Genomic DNA, 24,190 nt, shown 5'->3' on the forward strand with positions numbered 1-24,190 from the left:
TTATATTTAAACATGTAAAAACTATTTGTTTTACATTTGGAAGAAAATAATTGTAGAAAAACAATTTATAATTAAACCTTTGTGTTTGGATTTTTTGAGTAAAAGTTTCTCAAAGGCCATTCTGCACCATTCTCAATGCAAATCATTCCCACACCTATGGGAAGAGATAGGCGAACGTTGTGTAGATGATTTGTGTTTGCTGGGCTGCCCGTCCTCATACACCAGCCCGTCCTCATACACCAGCCCGTCCTCATACACCAGCCCGTCCTCATACACCAGCCCGTCCTCATACACCAGCCCGTCCTCATACACCAGCCCGTCCTCATACACCAGCCCGTCCTCATACACCAGCCCGTCCTCATACACCAGCCCGTCCTCATACACCAGCCCGTCCTCATACACCAGCCCGTCCTCATACACCAGCCCGTCCTCATACACCAGCCCGTCCTCATACACCAGCCCGTCCTCATACACCAGCCCGTCCTCATACACCAGCCCGTCCTCATACACCAGCCCGTCCTCATACACCTGCCCGTCCTCATACACCTGCCCGTCCTCATACACCAGCCCGTCCTCACACACCAGCCCGTCCTCATACACCTGCCCGTCCTCACGCACCAGATCCGTCCTCATACACCTGCCCGTCCTCATACACCAGCCCGTCCAAATACACCAGCCCGTCCTCATACACCAGCCCGTCCTCATACACCAGCCCGTCCTCATACACCTGCCCGTCCTCATACACCTGCCCGTCCTCATACACCTGCCCGTTCTCACACACCTGCCCGTCCTCATACACCAGGCCGTCCTCATACACCTGCCCGTCCTCATACACCTGCCCGTCCTCATACACCTGCCCGTCCTCACATACCTGCCCGTCCTCATACACCAGGCCGTCCTCATACACCTGCCCGTCCTCATACACCTGCCCGTCCTCATACACCAGCCCGTCCTCATACACCTGCCCGTCCTCATACACCTGCCCGTCCTCATACACCAGCCCGTCCTCATACACCAGCCCGTCCTCACACACCTGCCCGTCCTCACACACCTGCCCGTCCTCATACACCTGCCCGTCCTCATACACCAGCCCGTCCTCATACACCAGCCCGTCCTCATACACCAGCCCGTCCTCATACACCAGCCCGTCCTCATACACCAGCCCGTCCTCACACACCTGCCCGTCCTCATACACCAGCCCGTCCTCATACACCAGCCCGTCCTCACACACCTGCCCGTCCTCATACACCAGGCCGTCCTCATACACCTGCCCGTCCTCATACACCAGCCCGTTCTCATAAAGAAAGGCCAAAAGTGATCCCATCCATCCGCCAAACCCCCTGTTTATGAATGAAAAACGGTTTACACACGACTCACAACTGATGACGTTCGAACATATCCGGAACAAGTGCTTCACTGACGAATTTTGTTCGAATCACAACGCTGTAAATGCTTCACCCACGTACTACAAATACAAATAATCGCCAACAGAACCTAAACACCTAACCTAACCTATCCTATGCCTATATATGCACAATATGCTAATATATTATAATATTAATTTATACTTGAGAAAATTCCCGTTTTGAATGAACAGCATATTAAAATTTATGAATGCGTCTGTGGGGTCGACCGCTGGATGTAATGGACTTGAGTCGAGGACGTGTTGAAACTCTTCACCAACGTACTACAAATACGAATAATCACAACAGAACCTGGACACCTAACCTAACCTAACCTAACCAATGTCAAAATATACATTGTATGCTAAATATATAAAAACATTAATTTATATTTGGAAAAATTCCTATTTTGAATGAACATCGTGTTAAAAATAATGAATGCGTCTTTGGGGACGACCGCTGGATAGAATGAACATAGACTCAGGATGAGTTCCATCGTCCATAATAATTTGTGAAGGCATAGACGACATTTGCTTCTTTCAAGGTGCATCACTTGGTGTCGGGGGCGGTCGTCTTCAGCAACACATCTGTTTTGCTCAACCCTCTGAAGGGTATCAGTGGGGCACCTGCTTTACCGTTTCAAATATTCTACTGAATATTCCTCCCCGAGGCTCACCAAAAGTAATAAAGAGTCCCGGAAGACATTATTGACCGCTACCAACACCAACCAGTAGAGTTCGTAGGAGCAAGAAGACCTCCAACTTGCTCTTCAAGAACTCTCCTGACTTCAAGGGAAACGCCTTGAAGGAGGAGAATGTCGTCTAGGCCTCCACGTGGCCACTTGGGGACCGTCAGCCGCTAGTGATCTCAATATACAGGCAAGACAAAACTTCTCTCCAGTTATCTGACAATGCACAAATAACAAAGGCCCCATAAAAGATGTAACCTATAGACACAACCAGATCATCACCAGGGACACCCTAGCCAACAACGCCGAAGAGAACATACCATAAAAATAGTGGAAATCACAGAGGACCTAATATTTATATTCACCCAAATTTATTTATTTTTGTACCAATCTTTTGCTTGAAATAATCAGCGATACGACATCTGTTTCTTTGTAATTTACCAAATCAATAATTACTCTGTAGTTAACCAAATCACTCTAAACGTAGCCAGTCTGTACATATTATTTCGTGATTTATTATGTGTTGATGTATTTAGCTTATTAATATCCTCCTTTATTTATGTATTTTTTCACTCCATTTTGCGATCAGCCCCAGCCCGCACTCGTCTGAACTTCTACCGACTCCAAAGAACCATTAATATCCCCAACGTTCTGCTCATTCAATACCGGTAGCCTCCTCAATTATAAATCAAAATCATTATTTACTGAAATTTCTTGTAGAGTTTGAACTAGGTTAGCCTTGATCATATGTTCAGACGCTGTTAGACGTCACCTGCAGCATGAGGGGTGAAAAGCTCGTTCTCTGACCAAGTTCATTCCATCCAGTGGTCGACCCCACAAACGCATTCATCAATTTTAACATGCTGTTTATTCAAAACAGAAATTTTCTCAAATATAAATAAATATTGTTATATATTAACATAATGTGCATATCTAGGCATTTGTTAGGTTAGGTGTTTAGGTTCTGTTGGCGATAATTTGTATTTGAAGTACGTGGGTGAAGCATTTACAGCGTTGTGGTTCGAACAAAATTCGTCAGTGAAGCACTTGTTCTGGAAGTGTTCGAACGAAATCAGTTGTGAGTCGTGTGTAAACCATTTTTCATTCATAAACAGGGTGTTTGGCGGGTGGATGGAATCACTTTTGGGTCTTTGTTTGGAGGACGGGCTGCTCCCGGAACAAGTGCTTCGCTCACGTCCTCTGTTCGAACCGCAATTCTATAAATGCTTCACCCATGTACTTCTAATACAAATAATAGCCAACAGAACCTAAACACCTAACCTAACCTACGCCTTACTATACATTGAAATTTGATGTATAATAATATTAATTTATACATGAGAACAAATCAATTTATAATACACAGTATATTAAAATGAATGTATGCGTCTGGGGAGGACGGCCGCTGCTTTAACCAGCCTAGTGTGATGATGGGTTGTTCTCAGCCCGTCCTCCAAACAAAGACTCAAAAGTGATTCCATCCACCCGCCAAACCCCCTGTTTAAGAATGAAAAACTGTTAACACACGACTCACAACTGACAACAGAACCTAAACACCTAACCTAACCTATGCCTATATATATGCACAATATGCTAATATATTATAATATTTATTTACATTTAAAAAAATTCCTGTTTTGAATGAACAGCATAAATAAATTTATGAATGCGTCTGTGGGGTCGACCGCTGGATGTAATGGATTTGAGTCAAGGACGGGTTGAGTGGTTGTATGATATTTAATGTACAGTAGGCGAGTATTGAAAAGTATAAAGTTATTTCACAATCCATAATAATATTAATAATAATAATATTATTATAATTATTATTATTATTATTATTTAAATATACACAAGTTCTAACATTCTTGTAAAGCCACTAACACGCATAGCATTTCGCTCCTTAATCCTAATTTTCCTCGGAATACGACCCGCCAAATCGCTTAACACCCAGGTACCCATTCACTGCTGGGTGAACAGAGACGTACAGTTAATACAAGGGGCCAGGTTCACGAAGCAGTTACGCAAGTACTTACGAACGTGTATATCTTTCCTCAAACTTTGACGACTTTGGTTACATTTATTAAACAGTTTTTAAACATGAAAACATCCCAATCAACTGTTGTTATAGTTATAAACAGCCTCTTAGTGCTTCGGAGCTCATTAACTATTTAATAATTATAAACAAAGCCGCCAAAGATTTGGAAAAGATGTACAGGGTCGTAAGTGCTTATATAACTGCTTCGTGAATCTGGTCCCAAGTTATGGTGGGTGTTTAGTGGTCACACACACAAACACACACACACACACACACACACACACACACACACACACACACACACACACACACACACACACACACACACACACACACACACACACACACACACACACACACACACACACATAATCCCACAGGGCTCTGTTCTTGGTCCTATCTTGTTTCTGATATATGTAAATGATCTCCCGGAGGGTATAGATTCATTTCTCTCAATGTTTGCGGACGATGCCAAAATCATGAGAAGGATTAAGACAGAAGAGGACTGTTTGAGGCTTCAAAAAGACCTAGACAAACTGAAGGAATGGTCGAACAAATGGTTGTTAGAGTTTAATCCAACCAAATGTAATGTAATGAAGATAGCTGCAGGGAGCAGGAGGCCAGACACAAGGTATCATCTGGGAGAGGAAATTCTTCAAGAGTCAGAGAAAGAAAAAGACTTGGGGGGTTGATATCACGACAGACCTGTCTGCTGCAGCCCATATCAAGAGGATAACATCAGCGGCATATGCCAAGCTGGCCAACATACGAAAGGCATTCAGAAACTTGTATAAAGAATCATTGAGAACTTTGTATACCACCTATGTCAGGCCAATCCTGGAGTATGCAGCCCCAGCATGGAGTCCATATCTAGTCAAGGATAAGACTAAACTGGAAAAGGTTCAAAGGTTTGCCACCAGACTAGTACCCGAGCTGAGAGGTATGAGCTACGAGGAGAGACTACAGGAATTAAACCTCACTTCACTGGAAGACAGAAGAGTTAGGGGGGACATGATCACCACATTCAAGATTCTGAAGGGAATTGATAGGGGTAGATAAAGACAGGCTATTTAACACAAGGGGCACACGCACAAGGGGATACAGGTGGAAACTGAGTGCCCAAATGAGCCACAGAGATATTAGAAAGAACTTTTTTAGTGTCAGAGTGGTTGACAAATAGAATGCAATAGGAAGTGATGTGGTGGAGGCTGACTCCTTACACAGTTTCAGGTGTAGATATGATAGAGCCCAATAGGCTCAGGAATCTGTACACCTATTGATTAACGGTTGAGAGGCGAGACCAAAGAGCCAGAGCTCAACTCCGGCAAACACAAATAGATGAGTACAACTAGGTGAGTACAACTAGGTGAGTACACACACACACACACACACACACACACACACACACACACACACACTCACACATGTAAGACCAATCCTGGAGTATGCTGCCCCAGCATGGAGCCCGTACCTTGTCAAGCACAAAACGGAGCTTGAAAAAGTTTAGAGATATGCCACTAGGCTAGTCCCAGAACTAAGAGGTATGAATTTCGAAGAAAAGCTGCGTGAAATGCACCTCCCGACAATAGAAGACAGAAGAGTAAGGGAAGACATGATCACTACCTACAAAATTCTCAGAGGAATTGACAGGGTAGATAAAGATAAACTGTTTAACATGGGTGGTACACAATAAATGGGACACAGGTGAAAACTGAGTTCCCTAATGAGCCACAGGGACGTAAAAAGAACTTTTTCAGTGTCAGAATAGTTAACAGATTGAGTGCATTAGGCAGTGATGTGGTGGAGGCTGACTCCATACACAGTTTTAAATGTAGATATGATAGAGCCCAATAGGCTCAGGAATCTGTACATCAGTTAATTGACAGTTGAGAGGCGGGACCAAAGAGCCAAAGCTCAACCCCCGCAAGCACAATTAGGTGAGTACACATACACAGATCGTGGAGACTGACCCAGGGAGACCTATGCCATAGTGAAGGCATACTCAGGTATGCTGCTCTATGAAAAAGAGACTTAGAGAGAAGAGGAGAGGGAAGCATTTAACGTCCTTCCCAAGATGTACTCTGACCACCTTCCTCTGTTTCCCTTCCATCTGTGCCTCATACCCTTCCCATTTCTTTCCCTTTGGTTTCCGTCCCATACCTTCTCTCTCTCTCTCTCTCTCTCTCTCTCTCTCTCTCTCTCTCTCTCTGTTACGGACCCGAGCCCAGCGTCGTAGCACAGAGCTGTGACGACCACACCATCTGTGAGTCAGGTCCCAAAACCCCCTCCAAATGGACAATGCCATCTAGCGAGGGCGGGATATACCAACCACAGGGGCTGGTTTCCCGTCTTGATCAGCTAGTAACGTAGCTGCTGCTGACCTCTGGTGAGGTGGCGCTTAGACAGCAACGCCATCTATGGAGTGGATAGGTGGACGTTTGTGTCTAAGCCTGTGAGTGAGGTGCCCTAGAGTGTAACCAGTACTAATGACGTGTCTGATTACAGAGTCGACCTGGGACTGCTGTATTCGACGATGGGGCAGTCTACCCAAGGCAGCCATAGTCTCTCCACGTGTTTGCTGCAGAAGCTGTGAGTTGCTCCCGGACGAACACTGCTGAGAGTGTTAGCCTGCCTGCGACGTGACAGAGTTGAGGAATCGTCGAACCCGGGGGTTGACTGGTGGAAGAGACTAGCCACTGTGGTGCTATAGAGAGGAGAGTGATCAGCGGAATCACACGAGGCTCCTGCCTAGGGCTCGCAACCCTAGTATCGGTCGTGGAGTGGCCTACGCAGCGGAGCTGATTGGAACCTGCCAGCTACAGGCTGGATTTGGGGTTGAAGGCCTCCACGACGGTGCACCCAGTGGGACTGTGATTTGGCTGGCCTGTGGCCAGGGTAGATTCGCCTAGAGAATCAAAGGATTCATCGTGAGGCCACAAGAAGAGAACCAGGGCTACTCATCTTGAGCACCGTAGAGCATCCTGTGTCTTCGGAGGAAGACAAGCTATTGTATATAAGTGTAGTTATAGCCCCAGCGAGTGACTGTGAGATATATATTTATGGTGGTGGTTATTATATATATTTAAATTAGTGTATTTGTATCCCTTCCCCTTTAATTTACTTGTGTTACAGAACACACCCCTTGAAAGCCACTACTAACTTGGGGCCGGAAACCCAAACTCTAATAACATCAGAGAAGAACCCCAGTTGCGACCCAATAGGGCCGTAACATAATTGGCATCCCCAGCGGGATCCGACCCCTTGTCAAGTATGTTTGACAGGGGTGGTGAAGTAGTGCAATCCCCTGTAAATAATTCCCCCTGTGTGTGACTATTAGGACGTTATACGTCCTGTGTGGTGCTCGGTGTGATTCAGTGCAATATTGTAGAGTGCGGTGCTCGCTGTGATTAAGTGCAATATTGCATAGTGAGGTGCCCGGTGTAATTACGTGCAATATTGGCAAGTGCGGTGTTAGGCGCGATAAAGTGCAATATTGACGTAGTACAGTGCTCGGTGCGTTGAGTGCTAAAGTGAAGCGGTGTGTTAAGTGCTAGTGTTCCATCTAAGTGACAATGGCAGAAAAAGCGACCATCGACGATCTGGACGATGTTCAGGCCTTTCTGAACAGGGAGGACTGTCTTGCCAGATTAAAATATCTGGGGAAACAGGAACTCGTATTAGTAAGTGCCTACCTGGAGATAAAGATACGTGCCAGTGATTCCCGTGTGGAGATCTTGTCCAAGGTTCACCGGCATTTGAAGGCCGAGGAGAAACAGGAAAGCAAGGAACAAATTACAAAAGAAAGTGAGGAAGTAGCTTCCACTGAAAAAGAAGATAAGGGCAGTGACATTGACAGTGATGCAGGTGAGCTGAATATAAGTTTACTTACAGTCAAAATGCAAGCCTTGGAAATAAATCGCGAGATAGAATGGAAGAAATTAGAAATGGAAAGAGAGAGACAAGAAAAAGAAATGGAGATGAGGCGTTTAGAATTAGAAGAAAAGGAAAAAGAAAGACAAGAAAGGAAAGAAGAGCGAGAAAGAGAAAGAGAAGAACGAGACAGGCAAGAACGACGAGACAGAGAGGAAAAAGAGAGACAACATGAGCTAGAAGTATTGCGATTAGGTGGTCGGAGGCAAACAACGAACACAAGTATTTTCGATCCGGTGAGAAACATCAAAATGGTCCTGAAGTTCAACGAGAAGTAAGTTTCGAAGTTCTTCGCGGCCTTCGAGAAAGTCGCAGCCTCTTTGGAGTGGCCAAAGGAGAATTGGGCCATCATGATACAGTCTGTCTTGACTGGGAAGGCCCAAATCGCCTACTCCACGTTGTCCCTTGATGACTCCAGCGATTACGACAAGGTGAAGAAGGTCGTGCTCATGGCGTACCAATTGGTACCTGAGGCTTACAGGCAGAAGTTCAGGAACCTGAAAAAGACCTCGGAGCACACTTTCACCGAATTCGCGACCATCAAGGAACGGCTTTTCCAAGAGTGGTGTGCCTCTCGGAAAGTGGAGACCAAAGAAGACCTTGAGCAGCTCATACTGTTAGAGGACTTCAAAGAAGGTTTGTCTAGAGATCTGAAGACGTACTTAGAGGAACAGCAGGTAGAGACCTTACGGGCGGCAGCCACCATGGCTGAAGAGTACATCTTAACGCATAGACCTTCTGCTAAGTATGTCCCAAGGAATTACCCACGCCGGTTTGACAAACCTCATCAGGAAGAAGAGAGACCCGTCCCACAAAGCGCTGTGAAGACGCCCCCAAGTAGCCCTCGAAGGACTAGTCCTAACAGTCCGAAACACCGGAGTCCGAGGAGGAATATGGTGTGTTGGACTTGTGGGCAGAAAGGGCATGTAGCTGCTATGTGCCGTGGCAGAAGAGGTAGCGGCCCACGTAGGGAGGTGATGTTGATGAGCTGTGTGACACCACCAGAGGGAACCCTGTCCCTGATGACTAGTCAGGAAGAACCAAGATTGTTTTCCCCTCACACTTCAGGCAGGTATGTATCGAGTGATCATACTGGTAGATCAGTTGTAGTGCTCAGAGATAGTGGAGCAGCTCAGTCCCTGATCGTGAGAAACTCGATACCAGAGGGAGTGAGTGTGGACGGGAGACAAAAGGTTGTCCTGGTTGGGTTTCCTAGGACGCAGTATGTCGCCCCCTTAGTGCCGGTACATCTGGACTCGCCTTACTTCAGCGGCACATGTGCGTTGGCAGTAGTCGATACCCTACCTATAGCTGGGATTGACGTGGTACTAGCCAACGACTTGGTGACAGATTGGAGCAACAATCATCCCAAGGTTGCGGACGAGTCAGCCGGAACAGCAAGGTCCGAGGTAACAGCTGGAAATGGTAATGTCCAGGTACAGACTGACACGGAATTAGTTAACCTGTTTAATTCTCCCTCTCGCCCACAGGTCGAGAGTATTCTAGCAGAGTCTCCTGATTCTTCTCCCAACAAGGAACATGAGGTTAAGGTGGCAGAAGCGACTGAGCAAGAAGAGAGGCCTCGTGTACAAGCACCCACGGATACCAAAGAGTCTGGAGCGAAGGCGGATGAGTACTGGCGGTATGGCAAGGTACAGCGTTCATTGAACCGGCCAGAGATTCCCCAGACGTCGGAGGTATGTGAGGTATGTGTGAAGGTTCTAGTGCCCTCTTCGGTCCAAACCCGGCTAATGGATATAGCCGGCTATGGACATTACAGGCTCGTGAAACTTATCCCTAACTTAGCCAAATGTTTCTTTGCGGTATTTTGTTTTATTCTTATGTGTGTTCTCAGTAAGGACCAGTGGACGACCCGACGGATGGTGGCTCCCTTGAACATCGTGAAGAGATCCCAGGGATTAGAGACGTGCACTGTGAGTGTTGCAGTCAAAGGAGGGACCTGGAAGGTGATGATAGATACAGGAGGTACGAGATGTGATATTATGAGTGACTGTTTCCGACAGGTTGACACCCCCCGCGTGATTGCTGAGCCTAGAGGTAGCGTTATGCGGAACGTTGGTCGACCTGTCGGTGGTAGAGCGGACACCATCTTCGATGTACGAACAGCCCTGTTGGGACTAGGTGTGGGCCTAGTAGAGGCGTATGCTGTAAGTACTGACTTAGCCACTGTCGCTGTCACTCTAAATTATCAGACCCCTGTATTCCAGGTTCCCGTCTCTCTGAAGGACTACCGGACCGGTACCAGAAATGCAGTCTGTGACCAGCCATCATCGGTGCCACGACACAGGGAAGTGTCGATTCACCCCAGATCGAGTCTATACCAATCCTTACTCGGGACACGTGAGATTATGCCCCTGCTTGACATCTTAGTGGAGGAGTGGAAGATCACATCAGGCAGGTCATTGCCTTACATCTTCAAGTTTCATTTATGCCAGAGTTTCCCGTTTGGACAGTTTTTCGGACAAGACATCCTCGCCATTCCAGTTCTTAGTGTACGTGAGTCTGTTTGGAGTTGTATACACGTACTAATTTGGTTTGTTTTTTTCTTTATAGAAACCCAAACCAAATTCTTTTTGGTGGGGAGGTGTTACGGACCCGAGCCCAGCGTCGTAGCACGGAGCTGTGACGACCATGCCATCTGTGAGTCAGGTCCCGAAACCCCCTCCAAATGGACAACGCCATCTAGCGAGGGCGGGATATACCAGCCACAAGGGCTGGTTTCCCGTCTTGATCAGCTAGTAACGTAGCCGCTGCTGACCTCTGGTGAGGTGGCGCTTAGACAGCAACGCCATCTATGGAGTGGATAGGTGGACGCTTGTGTCTAAGCCTGTGAGTGAGGTGCCCTAGAGTGTAACCAGTACTAATGTCGTGTCTGATTACAGAGTCGACCTGGGACTGCTGTATTCGACGATGGGGCAGTCTATAGTCTCCAAGGCAGCCATAGTCTCTCCGCGTGTTTGCTGCAGAAGCTGTGAGTTGCTCCCGGACGAACACTGCTGAGAGTGTCAGCCTGCCTATGACGTGACAGAGTTGAGGAATCGTCGTACCCGGGGGTTGACTGGTGGAAGAGACTAGCCACTGTGGTGCTATAGAGAGGAGAGTGATCAGCGGAATCACACGAGGCTCCTGCCTAGGGCTCGCAACCCTAGTATCGGTCGTGGAGTGGCCTACGCAGCGGAGCTGATTGGAACCTGCCAGCTACAGGCTGGATTTGGGATTGAAGGCCTCCACGACGGTGCACCCAGTGGGACTGTTATTCGGCTGGCCTGTGGCCAGGGTAGATTCGCCTAGAGAATCAAAGGATTCATCGTGAGGCCACGAGAAGATAACCAGGGCTACTCATCTTGAGCACCGTAGAACATCTTGTGTCTTCGGAGGAAGACAAGCTATTGTATATAAGTGTAGTTATAGCCCCAGCGAGTGACTGTGAGATATATATTTATGGTGGCAGTTAATATATATATTTAAATTAGTGTATTTGTATCCCTTCCCCTTTAATTTACTTGCGTTACGGAACACACCCCTTGAAAGCCACTACTAACTTGGGGCCGGATACCCAAACTCTAATAACATCAGAGAAGAACCCCAGTTGCGACCCAATAGGGCCATAACACACTCTCTCTCTCTCTCTCTCTCTCTCTGTTACGGACCCGGATCCAGCGTCCGAGCACGGAGCAGTGACGACCGCGCCATCTGTGGGTCAGCTCCCGAAACCCCCTCCAAATGGACGACGACACCTGGCAAGGACGAGGTGTACCGGCCACAAGGGCCAGTTTCCAGTCCTGTTCAGCTCACAACACCGCCGCTGCTGACCTCTGGTGAGGTGGTGCTCAGACGACAACGCCATCTATGGAGTGGATACGTCGGGCGTTTGTGTCTGAGCCTGTAAGTGAGGTGCTTTAGTGTGTCCCTGTTATTGATGACGTGTCTGCTTACAGAGTCGACCTGGGACTGCTGTAAGGGAAGTTGAGTCAGTCTACCCAAGGCAGCCGTCTCGACACCAAGTGCTTTGCTGCAGCAGCTGTGAGTCGCCTCCCGGATGAACACTGTGGTGTTACCCTGCCAGTGAAGTGGCAGTTGAAGGATTGTCGTACCCGGGACTGACTGGTGGAGACGCTTAACCACTGGGGTATTGTGGACAGGAGAGTGATCTGTGGTATCACACGAGGCTCCTGACTAGGGCGCTACCCTTGTATCGCTCGTGGAGTGGCCTGACCAGCGTTGCTGATCCGGAACCTGCCAGCAGTCTGCTGGACTTGTGGTTGACGGCCTCCACGGCGGTGCCCCCAGTGGAACTGTGTTTTGGCTGTCCTGTGGCCGGGGTAGACTCAGCTTTTCGAAGGATTCGTCGTGAGGCCACGAGAGCACAGAGAACTTGGCACCGAGGAGATCCAGGGTCTTCAGACGAAGACGACAGTGTAAATAATACTCCTGTGTAGTGTTAATACCCCTCCCCCTGTGTAACCTTTTATATATTATTTATTGGTGGCGGTTATTATATTATATTAAGTTTTGACTTTATTTCCCTTCCCCTTTTGACATACTTGCATTGTGGATCACATCCCTTGAAAGCCACTACTGGCTTGGAGCCGGATACCCTTCCTCTAACAACATCAGAGTAAGAACCCAGTTGCGACCCGAGAGGGCCGTAACACTCTCTCTCTCTTCCTGCTTTATTTCTCTATTTTCCTCTCCTCATTCCGCTTCTCTTCATTACGTTCCTCTTCATATTTCATACTTTTTCCTCTCCTTTTTACCCAGCTTTCAACGCTCTCCTCTCAATACATTGTTTGTTACAGGTTATTGTTACAAAAAATATTTCCCCCGCTCACCAATCCACTTTTTTCCGGGTTCTTGAATTATTGTGACAGTGAATATATTCTCTGGTGTTTGGCGCCGCGGCTCGTCAGAGGCACCGTTGTTACCGCCTTACCAAACACAGTTCTGTAATGCTTAAATTCTCACCACGTGGTCTACACCACAGAGTAGAACATCTGGGTATTGTTATACACCACAGAGTAGAACATCTGGGTATTGTTATACACCACAGAGTAGAACATCTGGGTATTGTTATACACCACAGAGTAGAACATCATCCTCTCACATGTTGCCCAAACCAGGAAATAGTGGAGTCTCTAGGGAAGGTGTATGGCCACATGTGTAGTCTCTGGGGGAGGTGTAGGTCACATGTGTAGTCTCTGGGGCAGGTGTAGGCCACATGTGGAGTCTCTGGGGCAGGTGTAGGCCACATGTGGAGTCTCTGAGGCAGGTGTAGGTCACATGTGGAGTCTCTGAGGCAGGTGTAGGTCACATGTGGAGTCTCTAGGGAAGGTGTATGGCCACATGTGTAGTCTCTGGGGGAGGTGTAGGTCACATGTGTAGTCTCTGGGGCAGGTGTAGGTCACATGTGTAGTCTCTGGGGGAGGTGTAGGTCACATGTGTAGTCTCTGGGGGAGGTGTAGGTCACATGTGGAGTCTCTAGGGAAGGTGTATGGCTACATGTGTAGTCTCTGGGGGAGGTGTAGGTCACATGTGGAGTCTCTGTGGGAGGTGTAGGCCACATGTGTAGTCTCTAGGGAAGGTGTATGGCCACATGTGTAGTCTCTGGGGGAGGTGTAGGTCACATGTGTAGTCTCTGGGGGAGGTGTAGGTCACATGTGGAGTCTCTGGGGGAGGTGTAGGCCACATGTGGAGTCTCTAGGGAAGGTGTATGGCCACATGTGTAGTCTCTGGGGGAGGTGTAGGCCACATGTGAAGTCTCTGGGGCAGGTGTAGGTCACATGTGTAGTCTCTAGGGAAGGTGTATGGCCACATGTGTAGTCTCTGGGGGAGGTGTATGGCCACATGTGTAGTCTCTGGGGGAGGTGTAGGCCACATGTGGAGTCTCTGAGGCAGGTGTAGGTCACATGTGTAGTCTCTAGGGAAGGTGTATGGCTACATGTGTAGTCTCTGGGGGAGGTGTAGGTCACATGTGTAGTCTCTGGGGCAGGTGTAGGCCACATGTGGAGTCTCTGAGGCAGGTGTAGGTCACATGTGTAGTCTCTAGGGAAGGTGTATGGCTACATGTGTAGTCTCTGGGGAGGTGTAGGTCACATGTGTAGTCTCTGGGGCAGGTGTAGGCCACATGTGGAGTCTCTGAGGCAGGTGTAGGTCACATGTGGAGTCTCTAGGGAAGGTGTATGGCCACATATGTAGTCTCTGGGGGAGGTGTAGGTCACATGTGTAGTCTCTGAGGCAGGTGTAGGTCACATGTGGAGTCTCTAGGGAAGGTGTATGGCCACATGTGTAGTCTCTGGGGGAGGTGTAGGTCACATGTGTAGTCTCTGGGGCAGGTGTAGGCCACATGTGGAGTCTCTGAGGCAGGTGTAGGTCACATGTGGAGTCTCTAGGGAAGGTGTATGGCCACATGTGTAGTCTCTGGGGCAGGTGTAGGCCACATGTGGAGTCTCTGAGGCAGGTGTAGGTCACATGTGGAGTCTCTAGGGAAGGTGTATGGCCACATGTGTAGTCTCTGGGGCAGGTGTAGGCCACATGTGGAGTCTCTGAGGCAGGTGTAGGTCACATGTGGAGTCTCTAGGGAAGGTGTATGGCCACATGTGTAGTCTCTGGGGCAGGTGTAGGTCACATGTGGAGTCTCTGAGGCAGGTGTAGGACACATATGGAAACTTTGAGGCAGGTGTAGGTCACATGTGGAGTCTCTGGGACAGGTGTAGGCCACAGGTGGAGTCTCTGAGGCAGGTGTAAGTCACATGTATAGTCTCTGAGGCAGGTGTAGGCCACATGTGGAGTCTACAGCGAGGTGCAGGATGAGACCAGAGAGTCAGCAGGAACCACATGTGTCAACACTGACTTCTCAGATAGGCTTACGCAAGTTAATTAAAAATTGGCATGAGACCTACTGAGCCCAGCGAGCGGGCCCTTGAGACGATGAAACGCGGAAAGGAAATAAGGTGTGAAATTAACATATCTGCCGTGAACATGAAGCGAAGTGAGCAGAGGCTTTCCTCCGAGAGTGTCTGACTACACCAGAGTGCCTTACTACACCAGAGTGCCTCGCTGCTGCACCAGAGTGCCTCGCTGCTGCACCAGAGTGCTTCGCTGCTGCACCAGAGTGCCTCGCTGCTGCGCCAGAGTGTCTCGCTGCTGCACCAGAGTGCCTCGCTGCTGCGCCAGAGTGCCTCGCTGCTGCGCCAGAGTGCCTCGCTGCTGCGCCAGAGTGCCTCGCTGCTGCGCCAGAGTGCCTCGCTGCTGCGCCAGAGTGTCTCGCTGCTGCGCCAGAGTGCCTCGCTGCTGCGCCAGAGTGTCTCGCTGCTGCGCCAGAGTGCCTCGCTGCTGCACCAGAGTGCCTCGCTGCTGCGCCAGAGTGCCTCGCTGCTGCGCCAGAGTGCCTCGCTGCTGCGCCAGAGTGCCTCGCTGCTGCGCCAGAGTGCCTCGCTGCTGCGCCAGAGTGCCTCACTGCTGCGCCAGAGTGCCTCGCTGCTGCGCCAGAGTGCCTCGCTGCACCACTAGTCGTCACGCAGTCTTAAGTAGGGATCACTTAGCTACTGTGCACACTTCTGAAGGCGGTGGTCATCATAGTTGTCAGTAAGTGGGGATCACTTAGCTACTGTGCACACTTCTGAAGGCGGTGGTCATCATAGTTGTCAGTAAGTGGGGATCACTTAGCTACTGTGCACCGTGTTCTGAGGCCACTGGTCGTCACAGTTGTCAGTAAGTAGAGATCACTTAGCTACTGTGCACCGTGTTCTGAGACCAGTATGGTTGCAACCCACAAGAGTTTGGTGACTCGCACCATCACGAGGCTTCCTACTGGTCGTCGTGTATAAAGAGAAAGAAGGTTTAGAAGAGGAGAGAAAGGGTGCGCCTATAGTCATGACCCATCAACAAATGGTCATCTTCCAGCATCGCACTTCTCTCGAAACAATGAATAATCACAATATATTGTTAAATATTTTTGTCACCCTTTAAAAATATAAAAAAAAACACTACTGTGTATCTTCTGAGTAAAGGAGGGCAATCAAATAAATAGCATTTATATCATCTTAATTGCAATCAATTTTTTTTACAAAATATTAATTCATATACAAATAAAAAGTGTTATATAAATTTGTGTAAAATTCTTAAAGAAACTTTAAAATATTTAAAGTTTCAATGTCAGTTTTGTATAAAAATTATTGTAAAAAAATTATAAGAAAATTTTAAAAACTTATAAGTAAACTTCATTATTTATGTTTATAACTATCTACAGGCTCACCATAGCCCGTGTTACTTGGAACATCTTATTACAGGTGGCCAATCTTTAACAGCAACTTATGTTTAAGGCACTACGGGTTTACCATACACCGTGTTACCTGGAACTTTTTGTGTCACGTTGCTAATCTTTAACAACAAGAACATCTTATGCTTTCAGCGGGTCATATCAGTACAAACATTTTGAGTAAAATATCTAATAATTATAACAGTTAAATACGTGACTTCATTCTCCCTCATAAGTAACTGGTGATCGCTTAGCTACTGAACTGAGATCACAGTAGTCGGTATGTGTAATTACCTACTGTAATTAGGTACCACGTTCTGAGTCCAGTAGTCGTCATTAATAGGGGATCACTTAGCTACTGTGCACCGTGTTCTGAGGCCACTGGTCGTCACAGTTGGGAGTAAAAAGTAAGTGTGTCAGTAAGCGTGCCTCATTGCACCAGAGTGCCTCACTGCACCAGAGTGCTTCACTTCACCAAAGTGCTTCACCACACCAGAGTGTCTCACTACACCAGAATGCTTCATTACACCGGATTGAATCACTACACTAGAGTGCCTCACTCTACCAGAGTGTCTCACCACACCAGAGTGCCTGACAACACCCAGAGTGCCTCACTACACCAGGGTGTTCCACTGCACCAGTTGTCGTCACACAGTCATCAGTATGTAATTATTACATTGATACTATGTACCGTGTTTTGAGGCCAGTGATCGTCACAGTTGTCAGTAAGTACGGATAACTTAACTAATGTGTACCGTGTTCTGAGACCAGTGTGGTTGCAACCCACAGGAGTTTGGTGACTCGCACCATCACGAGGCTTCCTAGTGGTCGTCGTGTATAAAGAGAAAAAAGGTTTAGAAGAGGAGAGAAAGGGTGCGCCTGTAGCCATGACCCATCAACAAATGGTCATCTTCCAGTATCGCACTTCTCTTGAAACAATGTATGATCACAATGTATTATGAATATTTTAGTTAGCCTTTAATTTAAGATATTAAAAAAAACACTACTGTCTATTTCCACATTGAGGTTGTTGTTGTTAAAGATTCGCTACCTGGAGCAAAGTTCCAAGTAGCACGGGCTATGGTGAGCCCGCAGATAGTTATTTGCCACATTGAGGGTGAGCAATTAAATAAATAGTATTTATATCATCTTGATTACAATCATTTCCTACCAAAAATATAATTTTTTATAGAAATAAAAGTTATATATAAACATGTGGTAAGTTCTTAAAGAAACTTTAAAAATTCTTAATTTTCTTTAACAGTTTTGTGTAAAATTTTTTGAAAAAAAAATAAAAGAGAAAATAAAGAAGTTTCATATGTAAACTTTGATTATATCCTTACGAAATCTAACCTCATCATAAAATTTAGAGCATAATACCTAACAATTTTATTAGTTATCTACGTATATTCATTCTCAGTCGTAAGTAATTGGTGATAGCTTGGCTACTCTGAACAGTACTGAGATCTACTACTACTGAGATCACAGTAGTCGGTATGTGTAATTAGCTACTGTGTACCACGTTCTGAGCCCAGTAGTCGTCATTAAGTGGGGATCAACTTGCTTCTGTGCACCGTGTTCAGAGGTCACTGGTCGTCACACAGTCATCAGTAAGTAGGGATCATCTAGCTACTGTGCACCGTGTTCCGAAGCCAATAGTCTTCACACAGTCATCAGTATATTGGAATTTTTTAGCTACTGTGCACCGTGTTCTCAGGCCAGTGGTCGTCACAGTTGTTAGTAAGTTGGGAGTAAAAAAGTAAGAGTATGTCAGTAAGAGTGTCTCACTACACCAGAGTGCCTCTCTACACCAGAGTGTCTCACTACACCAGAGTGTCTCACTACACCAGAGTGTCTCACTACACCAGAGTGCCTTTGAACACCACACTGCCTCTCTTCACCAGAGTGTCTCACTACACCAGAGTGCCTCTCTTCACTAGAGTGCCTCTCTACACCAGAGTGTCTCACTACACCAGAGTGCCTCTCTTCACCAGAGTGCCTCTCTACACCAGAGTGTCTCACTACACCAGAGTGCCTCACTACACCAGAGTGTGTCACTACACCAGAGTGCTTAACCACACCAGAGTGTCTCACTACACCAGAGTGCTTAACCACACCAGAGTGCCTCACTACACCAGAGTGCCCCACTACACCAGAGTGCCTCACTACGCCACTAGTCGTCACACAGTTGTAAGTGGGGATCACTTAGCTACTGTGCACCTTGTTCTGATTCCAGTGGTCGTCACAGTTGTAAGTGGGGATCACTTAGCTACTGTATACCTAAGTTACCCCCCTGCCCGAAACGCTTTGCGTAATTGTGGCTTTAGGCATTGTATGTACTAGCTCTATCTATAAATCCATCAATGTTTGTATCTCACCTTGTATGTATGTACTTTACCTGAATAATCATTTAATTTGATTTGTACCGTGTTCTGAGGCCACTGGTCTTCACAGTCGTCAGAAAGTGGCGATCACTTAGTACTGTGTTCTGATGCCAGTGGTCGTCAGAGTCGTTAGTAAGTGGGGGATCACTTAGCCACTGTGCACCGTGTATTGAGGCCACTGGTCATCACACAGTCATCAGTAAGTAAGGATCACCCAGCTACTGTGTACCGTGACTCTCAACAAATGGTCATTTTCCAACATGACACTTCTCTCGTAACAATGAATAAACACACTATTTTGAGAATAATATAGTCATCCTCAAAAGATATATAAAAAACCAACACTACTGCTTACCTTCTGAGTGAGAGAGGACAAGCAAATAAATAGCATTAATATCTTTTTAATTACAATATCTACTAAAAAAAATATTGTTTTAAAAAAAATTAAGTTATTTATATAAAATAATTTAAAGGTCTTGAAACAATTTCAATTTAAAAAATAAACAACCGTTACTTTTTTATAATTTTTTTTTATAAATTTATCAGAAAAAATCAAAAACATTATATAATAAACTTGCTTGTAAATATAGAAATAATAATAGAGTTCAAAATTTTTTTAAAGATAATACTTAAAAATAATGATAAAGTTTAAATACAGGAATTGATTATTACTCATCAGCAGCTGTTGATTGCTTGGCTCCTCTGAACTGAGATCACCGTCGTTGTTATGTATAATTAGCTACTTTGTACCACTTTATGAGCCCAGTTGTCGTCAGTAAGTGGGGATCACTTAGCTACTGTGCACCGTGTTTTGAGGCCAGTGGTCATCACAGTCATCAGTGAGGATCACTTAGCTACTGTGTACCGTGTTCTGAGACCAGTATGGTTGCAACCCACAAGAGTTTGGTGACTCGCACCATCACGAGGCTTCCTACTGGTCGTCGTGTATAAAGAGAAAGAAGGTTTAGAAGAGGAGAGAAAGGGTGCGCCTGTAGTCATGACCCATCAACGAATTGTCATCTTCACCATCGCACTTCTCTCGAAACAATGAATGATCACAATATGCTATGACTATTTTAGTTACGCTTTAAATATAAAAAAACACTGCTGTTCGACTCCTGACTAACTGAATGCAATCAAATAAATAGCATTTATATCATCCTAATTACAATCAATTCTTAGCTAAATAATAACATATAAATAAAGAAAAAGTCTTATTTGAATTTGTGGAAAGTCTTAAAAGAAATTTCAAAATAAATTAATTTCCTATTTTAGTTTTGTATATAAATTATGAAAATAAAATGAAAAATTTTTTAAGATATTTATATATAAACTTTCACATCTATACCTACGGTTCACCATAGTCCGTGCTACTTGGAACGTTTTGTTCCAGGTAGCGAATCTTTAACAACAAAACTATCCCTACAAATTCTTATACTTAAAATTTGGTCATAATATAATACCCAGTGATTATAATAGTTAAATACGTAAATTATTTCTCACTCGTATGTAATTGGTGATATCTTGGCTACTCTGAACTAAGATCACAGTAGTCGGTATGTGTAATTAGCTACTGTGTACCACGTTCTGAGCCCAGTAGTCGTTATTAAGTGGTGATCTCGTAGCTACTGTGCACCGTGTTCAGAGGTCACTGATCGTCACACAGTCATCAGTAAGTAGAGATTACTTAGCTACTGTGCACCGTGTTCCGAAGCCGATGGTCTTCACACAGTCATCAATAAGTGTGGATTTTTAGCTACTGTGGGCCGTGTTCTCAGGCCAGTGATCGTCACAGCCATCAGTAAGTGGGGATCACTTTGTTACTGTGTACCGTGTTCTGAGGTCACTGATCGTCACAGTCGTAAGTACGGATCACTTGGCTACTGTGCATTGAACAGAGGTCCCCAAACACTCCTTAACAGAACGAACAGTCGACCTCGGCAGCCACACTCCCACTACCGTCGGTCGACCAGCACTGAACACTGGAGTGCTTGCTAATATTTAAGAGATCACCCAGGTGAGCGTCTGGTTCTGGGGGAGGGGTTCAGCGTCACCTTTGTTCAGGGTTACGGCTCACACTGCCTAGTTGTCATGTGTACACACCCCCTCTTGTGCCGCCGTGACTCCCCGCACTCTCCTTACTGTGGGATGATCTCTCAATCCCCCTCAGTTATAGTCCACTATCACCCATGTTATATCCGTCTTTCTCTCTCTCTCTCTCTAGCCAGGAAGCCTCACCAGGACAAGAGCAAAAGCCAGCTAACAAACATAATAGTTAATACATTTAAACATACACAATACACATAAAGGAAATGGTTATAAAACAGTACAATCACCTCTTAGGCTACTACCAACTGATAACACACTAATGTCACCTTATGTCTCCAACCTATAACTGCACCAGGCTGCTGCTTGAACTTCAGTCCACAGCCTTCTGCTTCCTTCACTGCTTTAGGCTGCAATACATGACACATATAATATTCATATATTTCCTACTCTACAAAAGCAACAATCTCTCACCTTGCACTGCGCCATTCACGCCAAAAACACAATCAAGCACTCCCTTAGATATCGAGGTCCATATGGTCCTCTATTCCATTACTCGAGGTCCCCACTACAATCATCATCTGGGTCCTCAGAATATGTAAGGAACTCCTGCAGCACCACCAATCAGCTGCAATGTAGTCCTCCTTAAATGCCAGTGAAGCTCTCTCCAAACGCTTCACACAAACGACGTGTAGCTCCCTACACAACTCTAAGATTCATTAGGTCCATGAAGTTCCACTTCTCACTGGAAGTCCTACTTCACCTTACAGTATAGCTTGTACTCCTCTGGCACGAAGTTCTCTCACTAACTTCCACCACACAAACATTGTAGCTTTCCCACACAAACATTGTAGCTTTCCCATACAAACGTTGTAGTTCTCCCTCACAAACGTTGCAATTCTCCCACACAAACGTTGTAGTTCTCCCACACAAACGTTGTGGTTCTCCCACACAAACGTTGCAGTTCTCCCACACAAACGTTGTAGTTCTCCCACACAAACGTTGCAGTTCTCCCACACAAACGTTGTAGTTCTCCCACACAAACGTTGCGGTTCTCCCACACAAACGTTGCAGTTCTCCCACACAAACGTTGCAGTTCTCCCTCACAAACGTTGCAGTTCTCCCTCACAAACGTTGCAGTTCTCCCTCACAAACGTTGCAGTTCTCCCTCACAAACGTTGCAGTTCTCCCTCACAAACGTTGCAGTTCTCCCTCACAAACCGCAGAATTTGTATCTGGAGGGCGCTCAATCAGCTGCTGCTCCAAGATGTTGTCCTCCTATGACATCCAACCAGGCCTCTTTTAGACTGCCTCACAGCTCTTCTGCTCCTGACTTGAGTACATTAAGTCTTCCAACATAAACGCCTGCCTGATTCCCTCCTCTTGAAGGAGTACACAACTAGGTGGTCCTCCTCTACCAGGAGCTCAACAGAACGCGACATTCCATCACAACTTCTGTTGCTCAAGTATGGTCAAGATGTCCCGCGAGTCTCACTTCATGTCAGCAAAGTATCGACATCTCATGTCATGTCACTTATTTACATGTTCATCCTCTGCGCATGCTTTTAAACTATTCACTGATATTTGTCATGTATTTAGAATACATTCATATATCTACACTTCCTCTAACTTCTCAATCAGGTCCAGTAGGCGGAGTCTACGACAGTTAGACTCGTTCTTCAGGCTACTTGGGGTCCTAACATTAGCTACATTGTACCATGTTCTGAGGCCAGTGTGGTTGCAACCCACAAGAGTTTGGTGACTCGTACCATCACGAGGCTTCCTAGTGGTCGTCGTGTATAAAGAGAAAAAAGTTTAGAAGAGGAGAGAAAGGGTGCGCCTGTAGTCATGACCCATTAACAAATTGTCATCTTTCATCATTGAAACAATGAATGAACGCAATATATTCTGAATATTATAGTAACCCTTTAACGATGAATAGAAAATCAACACTTCAATTTTCATCAGGCGTTTGGGAGGACAAGCAAATGAATAGCACTTATATCATCTTAATTACTGTAAGACAAAAATAAATCATATAAAAATTAAATATATTATATAAAATAATGATCAGTTTTTAGGACAATTTTAAATTCGCCTTAAATCATTAGACAGTTTTGTATAAAAATAAGTAATAAATATAAAATAAAAACAAAAAATATTTATGTATAAACTTTCGCATAATACTTTACTCAACAACTATTTACTACAAAATTTTGTAAATTATACTTAATAATTATAGTATATAGCAGCCCGGCCTCTAAAAATGGGGTGGTAAATGTAAGAAGACAAATAAGTGCAATTATATAATATTCATAGCAGTTAGGAATTGTACTTATTTTCACTTAGTATTAAATCGTACTGTCAATTTGGAGGATGGGATGCAGCTAGAAACAATGACTGGATTCTCACTCATCAGCAATTGGTGATAGCTTGGCTACTCTGAACTGAGATCACATTTGTCGCTATGAGTAATGAACTACTGTGTACCATGTTCTGAGCCTAGTAGTCGTCATTAAGCTCGGATTACTTAGCTACTGTGCACCGTGTTCTGAGGCCACTATTCGTCAGTACGTAGGAATCACTTATCTACTGTGCACCGTATTCTGAGACCACTGGTCGTCATAGAGTCAGTAAGTACGGATCAGTTAACTACTGTGCAGCATGTTCTAAAGCAAATGGTCGTCACACAGTCATCACTGGTCCTGGGGGCCATGATCACTTAGCTACTGTGCAACTTGTTCTGGGGCCACTGATCGTCACAGTCGTAAGTGGAGATCACTTATCTACAATATAGCATGTTCTGAGAACAGTGTGGTTGCAACCCACAGGAGTTTGGTGACTCGCACCATCACGAGGCTTCCTACTGGTCGTCGTGTATAAAGAGAAAGAAGGTTTAGAAGAGGAGAGAAAGGGTGCGCCTATAGTCATGACCCATCAACAAATGGTCATCTTCCAGCATCGCACTTCTCTTGAAACAATGAATCAACACAATATATTGTCAATATTATAGTCACCCTTTAAATATGTATTAAAAATTAACTCAATAGTCTTCCTCAGGAGTGAGGGAAGGCAAGCAAATAAATTTTTTCTTAATTACAATAAATTTTTAACAAAAATACTAATTAATATCAAAATGTAAAATTATGTATAAAACAAGGTACATATTTTAAAGCAATTTTTAAATCACATAAATTCACCTGACAGTTTTGCATAAAAACTGAGAAATATTTAAAAGAAAAATTAATTTCTTTTTATAGATAAACTTGCTTGAATCTTAATACATAGAATTTTCTTGTAATTTTTTCTAGTATAATACCTCACAATTATAATAATTAAGTACAGGAGTTGGTGATAGTTTGGCTACTCTGAACTGAGATCACAGTCGTCGGTATGTGTAATTAGCTACTGTGTACCGTGTTCTGG

At 45.4% G+C, this 24,190-nt stretch overlaps 1 protein-coding gene across 1 annotated transcript; it reads left to right on the forward strand.

The window, feature by feature from the left end:
* The first annotated feature begins 5,669 nt into the window (after window positions 1–5,669).
* Window positions 5,670–15,586, forward strand: LOC138368790 (girdin-like). Its single transcript, XM_069331489.1, has 6 exons — window positions 5,670–5,726; window positions 7,870–7,990; window positions 8,639–8,733; window positions 9,547–9,600; window positions 10,081–10,224; window positions 15,125–15,586. The coding sequence occupies exons 1-6, from the start codon at window positions 5,670–5,672 to the stop codon at window positions 15,584–15,586; spliced, it is 933 nt and encodes a 310-aa protein (XP_069187590.1).
* Window positions 15,587–24,190: the final 8,604 nt, after the last annotated feature.

Source organism: Procambarus clarkii, chromosome 3, assembly GCF_040958095.1.
Source record: "Procambarus clarkii isolate CNS0578487 chromosome 3, FALCON_Pclarkii_2.0, whole genome shotgun sequence".
NCBI classification, from domain to species: Eukaryota; Metazoa; Arthropoda; class Malacostraca; order Decapoda; family Cambaridae; genus Procambarus; species Procambarus clarkii.

Excerpts from the sequence above, each read along its gene's own strand:
- LOC138368790 (XM_069331489.1), top strand. The coding sequence starts at position 5,670 with ATGAATTTCGAAGAAAAGCTGCGTGAAATGCACCTCCCGACAATAGAA. Across the intron at positions 5,727-7,869 it reads CGACAATAGAAGACAGAAGA|GTTCACCGGCATTTGAAGGC; the intron begins GTAAGGGAAGAC and ends ATCTTGTCCAAG. Across the intron at positions 8,734-9,546 it reads CGTACTTAGAGGAACAGCAG|GTCGAGAGTATTCTAGCAGA; the intron begins GTAGAGACCTTA and ends TCTCGCCCACAG.